Source organism: Alligator mississippiensis, chromosome 2 (assembly GCF_030867095.1).
Source record: "Alligator mississippiensis isolate rAllMis1 chromosome 2, rAllMis1, whole genome shotgun sequence".
In the NCBI taxonomy this organism is placed as follows: Eukaryota; Metazoa; Chordata; order Crocodylia; family Alligatoridae; genus Alligator; species Alligator mississippiensis.
In genome coordinates this window covers 202,162,570-202,172,761 of record NC_081825.1, presented here as the reverse complement: position 1 = coordinate 202,172,761, position 10,192 = coordinate 202,162,570, and the positions used below count along the sequence as shown (strand labels likewise).

Here is a 10,192-nt window from a genome sequence, read left to right as displayed (position 1 = left end):
AAGTAAACACTGTTTACTTTCATTCCCACCACTTCTCCCCCCCTGGCCCCTCAGCATCTTCCTAATGGCTGCTGAAGGACTGGGGAAGGGACAAGGTTCCCACATGCACCACGTCGGCATGGCATGGCGCAGCCCGGCCAGGTCTCTCCCCAGGTGCGGGGCAGCGCTGGCTGCAGCTGCTGAGCAGCCCCACCTGCCCGCCCCGAAGAGCCGGTGCCACGGGCTTGGAGCAGGCGCAAGACGGAGCTGTGATATGAGATATTTTGCCGCCGGGTGGTGGAGGAGCGGCTCCACTCACGGGCCTGGGACACACCAGTTGCTGGTGGGAAGGATGCGCTGTGGCTCTCCGGGCCTGGCCGCCCACGCACGAGGGCCCAAGTCTCGAGGGGGCCGCTTCTCACGTGCTGCTGGGGACGGGAGGCAGCGCAGGCGCATACAGGCACCAGGGCAGCAGGGGAGTGGAGGGCACCTTTCCCGCACATCCCAGGGAGGCTGTGGCCAGAAGAACTAGAAGGAGCCCGGACTGGGGCTCCCACGCATGGCAGCAGCTCTCCCCACGCTGCTCTATGCCCAGTTGCAGCTGTGGCTGTGCCTAGCTGAGCTGCAAGTCTCTCCCACAGCCTCTCAGCTGCACTGAGGAGCCCCCACTCCCTCCTACCCCTTGCAAGGCAGGGAGCAGCAGAGGCTGCAAAGTGCCATGTGGGTGTCTCCCACCCAGACACATCCCTCCACCTTTGATTAGTTTCCACTCTGGCCGATATCTTTTCTACATTTGATCTATTGACTTGCATTATACTTCTTTCATTATGTGACGGTGTTTTTTAGTCAAGTGTTTGGTATTATTTCATTGTTGCTTTTATAGTGTTTTTATTTCAGATTTTAAACCACATTTCCAGGCCCATTTTATTGTCACTTCCTGCAACTTCATTGGTGTCAAAGGTCATGACATTACTTCCTGATGTGATACCGCTTCTTGTGAGGTCTTTGAATATGGCTTGCCAGCCCACTAGGTGATAAAAAGTTTGTGATCCGGCCCCACATTTAAACAGGTTGGACACCCCTGCAGTAGACCAACATGACACCAATAGAAACACTATCAGTATAGTGAAACTATGGTAGAAGTGTTCATCAGCTACTCTGTTGCAGCCTCAGTCTATATTACTTCTCCCATCCAGAACTTTGTTACCATAAATCCTGTTTTAGAAGTTTTTCCAATCTTCAGATCTCACTAGTATAAAGCATATGGAGCCTTGCTACTATAAGGCTAAAGCCTTGAATCTGTATCATGACTGAAATAAATTGTTTCTTACTGTTAAATGTATAATACGATGTAATTTTGGTCCCTGGGTAAGTCCTGATGGATAAATGCCACTAATACAAGCAACACCACTGGTAGGGTCAGCAAAGAAATTACAGTTCAAGTGCTTATGACCAAAGTTAGAGCTTCCTCTTATTTCTAAGACACCTGGAACAAATTGGCAGGGGGTACAGGAAGGCTTCTCTGTTGTATGATGTCTTGTGTCATTATTGTTAGTACTGATGCAGTACATCAGTGCCAGTTTATCAAACACTGCAGAATAAAAATTTCCAGCATTCCTATTTGAAATCAAGCAGTTTCTGGAGCATACTGAGTTCAATTCCCATTCAACGGGCTAGCAAAAAAATTAAAATTAGAAAGATTGGTTACATCATCTACTCAGTCCCTTGCCTGTGCCTTCTCATGTTTCATCCAATCTAGTTCTCCATTCAAGTGCTAAGACAGCTACCATTTTTCATAAGTAGCAATTTAGTTTGATGAAGAACATCTTAATCTATCACTAACCCTGGAATTCCCCCCTTTAAATGGAATCTTATCCTATTACTCCCTGAAGAACTCCAAATATTTCAATCCCTCAAGTACATGAGGGATTATCATGCTCTCCACCTCTTTTTGTTTGTTTGTTTTAAATCACTTAAAATATATCCATCAAGTCAAGCCTTGTTAGTTCTTAATCTTTTTTCCTAACATAAAACCTGCTCTCTCTCTCTCTCTCTCCCCTCACTCTTGTTGCTCTCATCACATTTTTGCATTGTTAATATACTGCAAATCCAGAACTACGTAGTTTGTTTTTGCAGCCATAATAGAAGAATAAAACAAAAAAACTAATCCATTTTAGGGCACATTTACACCAATGGAAGAGGAGTGGTGTACAGATGACAAACATTTGAACTGGAATAATTTTGCTTAAACAGGTGGAAAGTTGCTCCTGAAAGCAGCAGGTGTTAAAACCACCAAAACTATAGCAATTCAGATCTGCTCATTTGCCAAATAAAAAACAAAATTATCACCTACTTTGGCTCAGCTTTTTCCACAGAGATCAAGCACACAAACAAACAAACAAACAAAGTTTTCTCTAGATTTCTCGCTTAACTTCATTTCACTTTAAAAAGATGAAAGGGGTGTATGTTATCTTGAACCAGACCTGGGCTTGTTAGCTTCCTTTAGGCATATTGCTTATAAAATCGGGGAATATATGCACAATTTAAAAAAAAAAAAAAAAGCTTATAGATGCATGTAGGCAAGCAAGTAAGCAGCACTTTGCTTTAAACTTGACATGCTCTTGTGCCAAGCCCAGAAGAGGCAGTGCTTTAGTTTGGTGCTTTTATCTAAAGCCGAGTCAAACTGGATGTTAGATCAATGCACCAAAAAAAGACCTGAAAGCCCTGCTGAAGCACCCAATCTATACAGATGCTGCCATGTCTGGTTGAAGTAAACGTACTGCTGCTTTCAGTAAAGCATGTTTTGGGGGGATTTTGGTTTGCCTTTTTTTTTCTTAAAAAAAAAGTCTGCAAGCAGCCATAGTACCCAACATGAGACCCAGCTACAATAAGGACATATGTTCAGTATATTTCTAAAGTAAATGAGTCACCTTTTTATTTCTTACTGTAACATGCACTAAGTGCTTAAAGCTGTCATTATTTCAGCCTTCACATATTCTGGAAAGGACAGGATGGCAGTGTAATTAATAGTTACCTACGAATCACAGATCTGCAGAAGGAAGAAAGCCAAAAGGGAATGCTAACTCTATACCAAAAACAGGAACAAGACAGTGCCAGGAAGAAAGATGGGGGAAGATTAAAGCATATCCTGAAAGTGAAAGTGCTGGTTTGTTTTGGTTTTTTTTAATTCAAGGAAAACAAAACTGGAAGTCAGATTAAGTAACCAACCAACCATTTCTTCTGCTGAATCTAAGTAAAAATGAAAAATTTCTTCAGACAAAGCCAGTAAACATGTTTAAAAAAAAAAAAAAAAAAAAAGAGTAGTGCAGAGAGATCTCCATTTCCTCAAGTTCTCTATGTACCAACTCATCTTAAAAGGTTTAGGACATCACATTGCACATTCAAGGCAGCAGAGGACTCATGCTATTCACCAAGTTATTCCATAGTTTCTAGAAAGTCATACTGAACACTTAAAACAGTGTTCAATATGGAAAAGATTAAAAGGGCAGTACAATTACAACATCAATTTGCTGATACTTCTCTATAAAAGCCCTTTGTTTAGGGATTTTCCTTCATTCCATTTTTAAAATTCTCAGTTTATTTCCAGCTTATGAAATAGCACTTGGTAGTCTTTTAATAGCTATACCTCCTAACTTTCTTATAGAGGACACCTTCTCATTTAAGCCTAACATTTAGCCAAATCCTACACAATCATCTTATTCATTACTTAAACTTCTGTTTGCCTCGGTTTTCATAAATTTTACCCTGCAAATTTGAAATGTGCATGTCAAAAGTTACACAAATCTAGCAAATCGTGCATACATGTGCAATCTTTTAAAGAGCAAATGGAAAGGGAAGGTAGCGTCATGATTTAACCCACGAGTCATGAATGCTATTTCTGAATTAAGAAAATGGCAACCAACTCTCATCCTGTACTCTCCTCAGAAAGTTTAGACATTCAGTGATTGTGGTACTTGGATTACAACTTACTTCTTGAAGCCTACAGTACTGTACAGTGTTATGCACATATCCTCAATATGCTTATATGTTACTGATGCACTTATTTTTTTCCTCCAGCTGCTGCTTTTTATTTGTGTAAAAGTATTCACACTCTAAGGTATCTAGAGATTGGAAATACCCAACCAAATGGAACTGGTTGTGTGGAGTAAAGATTAAAACTTTGATATGACAAAAAAAAAAAAAAAAAATTACACACACACACACACACACACACACACACACCCCCACCCACATACTTTATTACCACTTAGCGCAGAGTTTGTCCTGTCTGAGATGCAGAAAAGCAAGATAAGGGAAAGAACATATAAAAATGCACATAAGAACAATCAGGAAGGATGCTCAGAATAAGTTTATACTATTTACAACTGAAGTATCCCATGCAATTTAAAACAGGAAAAATCCAATGCATTGAAGATGTAGTAAATACAATGACACCACATTAAGGGATTTGTTTTATTTTTGGTTTACAAACAAAAAAGGCACCCAATGTTTCTATTTATACCTTATAAAAAGCATACAATTTGACTTTTTTCCAGTTTAGAATCTGTGTCTATGGCAGAAAACCTTATCACAGGCCAAAAAAATTCTTCTCTTGGTCCCAAATTTTAAATACCAGTATACTTGTTTAGTGACCACCTGATTTCAGTTTCCTCCTCAGGTCAGATCCCACTGATTTTAGTGACTTGCAGGACATAATTTACCTTCTGACTGTACCCAAGTATAGAACCAATGTATTATTAACATTTATAGTTCTGGAACCAAAACAGAATATATGAAAACTGAACTACTAAAAGGGGGGGGGGGGGGGGGGAAAAGGAGTCAGCAACACCGTAAGATCCCAATATGAAAAAGTGCCTTAAAACAATTTGAGTGACTGATTGACATGGAATGATGAAACAGAAGTTTGAGTTTATGTACAGAAGGAAAACAAATGAAAAAAAAAAAAAAAAAAAGATTAACCCATAGCACAGCCAGCCATGGGTCTGTAAGCTAAGACGCTTCAGATTTTAAAGGTGGTAAGATTTACATAGTGGAGACTGAAGATAAATTCTTCAAGTTATGCAATTAATCCACAATTATTTATTCAAAGTAAATAGTATTCAACATTATGGAACAGAGAATCAATTCAGTGGTGTTATAGCTTCCTCAGTTTAAATGAATTAGCCCCAAAGTAGCTATCTACAAATGACAGAGTTACAAGGGTCAAACAAAGTAGAAATGTGTGAACATAACTGACGTTTCTTCAATCTTGGTAAGCATGTCTCTTGGCCAAGAACAGAGAGAGGTGGGTAATTAAATCCTATGCACCCTCTGCAAAAAGCTACATTTTGCCAACTATATTTTTCAGGTTCAATAAACAGAGGATGCCTAGAGGCAGCTATAACAAGTATATAAGGAATAGCACATTTTAAAAGTGTAACATCCTGAATCAAAGAAGCCACAATTAATTTTCTGCCACAGGTCTCTCACACTTAACAGTGTGGTCCTAGACCAGAGATTTGTATAATTGAAGTATTATATACATAAGTGGCTTAAAAAGGAACTATGGTTTAACTACTTACTACATAATATTTAGCTTCAACAAGGAAGCTATCATCATTCCAAAATTAGATATACACCTGCACGAAAGAAGGTGCTCGCTTTTAAAGTTAGTATATCCACAAGAATAGCAAAATAACCTCTTTACACACTTAATTCAAATAGGACAACAAATCAAATACCAAGGTGAGCATATTATATAAATTTTTGTACTATTAGTTCATAATTTATCTATCTTTCTCAGTTGATTCAAGAATACATATGCTGATTTAAGTACAGTACAAATGGATCATTAATGAGTGTACACCACACTGGTATGTCAATAAAAAAAAAAAAAAAAAAGGAATGCTAAAAAGGTTTTAAATTCTATGCAACAGAATTAAAGGGCAATTCAAAATTGTTACATTAAAATAGAATTCAGCTCTCTTGCAAGTAAGTTACTACTTTTATAAATGCATTTCCCCTACAACAAAAACATGCCAAAAATAGATTTCTTCAAATTTAGCCAGGAGTTCACTCCTAAATATTCAAGTTAATAAACGTGTCATTTGTTAATCAACATACGAAAGTTTTGAAGCAGGATTCCTCTTCCTGTATTTCCCCAGTTAAAAGGGGCATATGCGAGTGTCAAGCTTCTAGAATTGTAATCAAAAAATAAGTTTTCACTCACTGAAGTACTGGTGATGCCATATTTTGGCAAAACAAAAACATTTAATCTTTCTGGAAACAGTACAATTTGCCTAGACAGTTAAGATACAAATGCTATGAAGAATAGCAAAGGATACAAAGTATCCTCTGGAATAGCCTAATACCTTACATCAGGTGAGTAATTATTACATCATTGGATACTGATGTTCCATCATTTAGAGTAAAGATTAAATCAACCACTGACATCTTTTTTTAAACATTTAAAAGAATAAAAAAAGAATTGTAACACAACCTGTTCTGCTTTCAGACATGCAAATGCCTCAAATTTTAATGAGTATATCTGTGGGAAAAACAGAGTCAATTTGCATTCTTTAAGACTAGATTGGACAGCCTTCCAACTATAATAGTAATTTTCTTTTTCTTAGTAATTCCCATCACATGGTTAGATTAACTTGGAGATGGAAGAAATAGTTGCCAAAAGCAAAAACAGAACAGTCAGAGAAAGGAGCCTCCAATAATTGACAATGATCTACTCTCTCTCATATTGGTTTTTGCTCAATTGTAAGCCTGTTACTCTTTTGATTTAGATGTCTTGAGCAAATAGATGTTAAGGCAAACTTTAAATCCAGGTCCTCACAGAACTGCATAGTTACATTGGTCAGTGGTCCAAACTCTCTCAGGTCAGAGTTAAATTTTTTTTTTTTTTTTTTGGGGGGGGGGGGGCAGCAAGAGGGGCAGGGAAGGGGTTAGTGCTAATATTTAAAAGTTTGTTTAATACCAGTTTTGATCTGGCATTCATTCAACTATTGTATTTCTAAATTTTCATGGAAATACACAATTAAAAACATTACATATACTGCACTGTATATATTTTTCACACTCCAGCTTTAAAGATGATTTGATGCCTTTACAAAAGATGAGATGATTAAGTACATTTGACAGACTTTGTGCAGTTAGATCACCATATGCATAGATGTCCTAATGCTAGAATTCTTTACTTCAATATCTCATAGTACTGGATGCTCTAAAGTAGGAGAGGAACTTGTAGCACAGACTAACCACGAAGTACCAGATGTTTCTTGCCATCTGTGATCTTGCAATAAAGATACGCCAGATCAGGATCACAAGAACTGTGTTGAAACCATAGCGTATATTTCTTAACCTGGGAAAAATTAAAAGAAATAAAAATTTTAAAGTGCAGCAACAACAAGATTTGCAGAGACGGGATGCAGAGAAAGGTTGCAAATGCAACCTTTAAGATGTGGAGCAGCTAAGCTGCTCCACATTTGTTTACCTCAGCTTGCACCTCTTGGCTGCAGCCAGACGAGCATGGGCATGCAGTATGTGACACTGCAAACCCATCTGTGGTGCCATACACTGCACATTCCCTGTGTTGCTCCTTTGCAGTGAGAGGGGTAACCCTAGGAGGTTGCAGGGTAAAAAAATCCACACAAAAAGCAAACCAAAAAATGCAACGTGTGACACATGGCAGCAGTGCACACTGCCCAGAACTGCAGCCTGGCAGCTGGAGCCATAGTCTGGCTGCCAGCCAAGCTCCCAGCTGCAGAAGTACCATGGCTGCAGCTCCAAGGCTTCCAGGACCCCAAAGAAAAAAAACAAAAAACACACATCTGTGCTCATCTGGACATGCCCCTTGTGACAGTATCAGATCCAATGGACTTGGAAGAAAACTAGATCCAGAGGTGATTACCACCAAAAAAAGGCTTTGCTCTTCATTCCTAACCAAGCCAACCATAAAGTATGGTTGGCAAAATTTTATACTCCGAACAGAAATACAAATTTACCATGAGAAGGAATTGCTTGATACATATACAAGTAGTACACTTCTCCCCTGTATTTTTAAAAATGACAGCTCTATAGGCAACCATATCAAAAACAAACAGAGGGATAACCAAAACATTCTTACGCTTAGTATAAAAAGTGTACTAGCCTTAAGCTTATAGCCAACCAAAAAAAAAGTTCTCTGAATAGGAAAAGCAAACAAGAGCAACCAAACAGTAAAAGCAAGGGGTCCACTGATAAAAGGATTTTTTGAGCTGATACTAATGGCCAATTATTAACTAGCCATATTAACTAATACTGATCCAACTGCAGATATGCAGCCCAGAAGCTTGGACAGCACCATTCAGCTGGAAAGTCGGGGGGGGGGGGGGGGTAGATTCAGGCCCCACATTGAGGAAGGGGGGGGTGGGGAAAGGGCGGGGCAATGAGCTGTGGCTCATGTGGGGAGTGCGGGGAAGGGCACTTCTGCCACTGTGCACCCCAGGGGAGGCATGGGGGGCATGTGCTCCCCCACATCTGTGCATGGGGTGAGGGCAGGCTGCAGTGCTGGAAGTGGGGAGTTATGGGGGCCCATAGCCACCCCAAAATTAGTTGTAGTCCCCCTTCCTGCACCACCACCTGCCCTGAGCATAGCCTGGGCCTAGCCACTCTTCATCAGGAAAAGCCCGGCACAGCCTCTGGCCCCAAGTGCATAGCAACAGCCTGCCCTCAGATGGAGACATGTGCTCCCCATGCCTCCCCAGGAGTGCACACAGCAGCAGGAATTGCCTCTCCACACATCTGTCCTGCACCTCACCCCAGCTGTGCAACACCTGCCCCTGCCCCAGCCCCCTCCCTCCCTCACTGCAGGGGCCTAGAGCTGCTCCCATTCATGGCCCTCCGCCTCCCACAGGCTTACCAGCCAGACCCTACTTTCCAAGCTGCCGGGCTGCACTCCTGGCCATGTGCATGCAGCACTTAAAAAAACCCCAAAAAAGTGCAAACAAACATGGCGACATTAAATTAGCCACATTAGTCTACAGTCAGCTTTTTTTGGCTAACTCAATTTTCCTTTGATCGGTACCAATACAATATGGACCAATGCATGTGTGTACTTCTAGTAAAAATCAAGAAGTGCACTTCAACTTCAGATTCACTCCTTTTTAAAAGGAAAGCAAACAAACACTTAAGCAGATTAAGGCATTAAAAAAAAAAAAAAGCTTAATAATGCATTCCCAAAATGGGTCATCTTTTTGGGTGGGGATTGAAGGTAGCGGCACCAAATTAGGTAGAAGGAATTTTTGGCAGAGTAGAAATCTGAAATAAGCATAACTAGTACAATTCAGTTATAGACATGAATTCCAAATCAAAATACACCCAAGCAACAGCCATAATAAAACTATTTTGTTCTGTAGATTACATTGCCCCATACCCCTGTGTTTTTTTACTACAGATTACTGCTTTAATTTATAGCAATGTGTACACCTTAAAAGCACTATGAGATCCACTGAAACCCATACCAAAAAAACCCAAGGTGCACTAAAATTCTGGTAACATCTGTACACCAGAGTAAAAGCATTAAAATTCTTCTGGCACATAGCCGACTCAGAAACTGAAGCATTTCTTATGCCAAACAAGACAGTTTCTGTAGTTGCAAGACATACTGCATTGGAGTAGGGAGCTACAACAGAAAGATTAGTCAGTAAGTACTATTATCCTTCAAAGCAGGGGCATACAAGAGAGCACTCTTGAATGCTACTGTTTTCTGAAAGTGAAAGGTCTAACTGTGATACCCATTACTCTAACAACAACAGTTTAAGACACGCAAAGATAGAAAGACATGAAATACTTATAGGAGGTATATATTAAGAACTTACTTATTCAAGTGTTTCCTAGCTGCAGGGAGACCAGACATTTCCTCATTCAGTACATATTTTTTAGTTCCCATACAGTAGTTCTCCATGTACTCTGCCCAATGTAGCTGTCGAACATCAAAATTAAATGTCTGTTTAAAAAGAAAAGGGGGGGGGGAAGTTTAGCCATTAGCTTCCCCTCTCCCAAGAAAGAACTTTAATGTAGATGATTTTATCTCATAATTCAAGAAAGGACATGACATGGACTGGGTGTCACTATACTAGATGCATCAGAGAACAAATTAAATAATTATACTGGGCACTTTAGCCACAAAAGAAATCCAAAGACCTAGATTCTATTTAGTCTGTAC

General features: G+C 39.9%; 1 protein-coding gene across 4 annotated transcripts in view; it reads right to left on the bottom strand.

Moving 5' to 3' along the window:
- Positions 1 to 4,438: 4,438 nt before the first annotated feature.
- The window catches only part of FAR1 (fatty acyl-CoA reductase 1), a 52,644-nt gene continuing 46,890 nt past the window's right edge, over positions 4,439 to 10,192 (bottom strand). For all 4 annotated transcript variants that reach the window (XM_019477126.2, XM_019477127.2, XM_019477128.2 and 1 more), the window contains exons 11-12: positions 9,846 to 9,973; positions 4,439 to 7,348 (exon numbers count right to left, since the gene is read on the bottom strand). In XM_019477126.2, the coding sequence (XP_019332671.1) occupies positions 7,186 to 7,348; positions 9,846 to 9,973 (291 nt within the window). In that variant the 3' untranslated portion in view covers positions 4,439 to 7,185. The remainder of the gene's footprint in view (positions 7,349 to 9,845; positions 9,974 to 10,192) is intronic.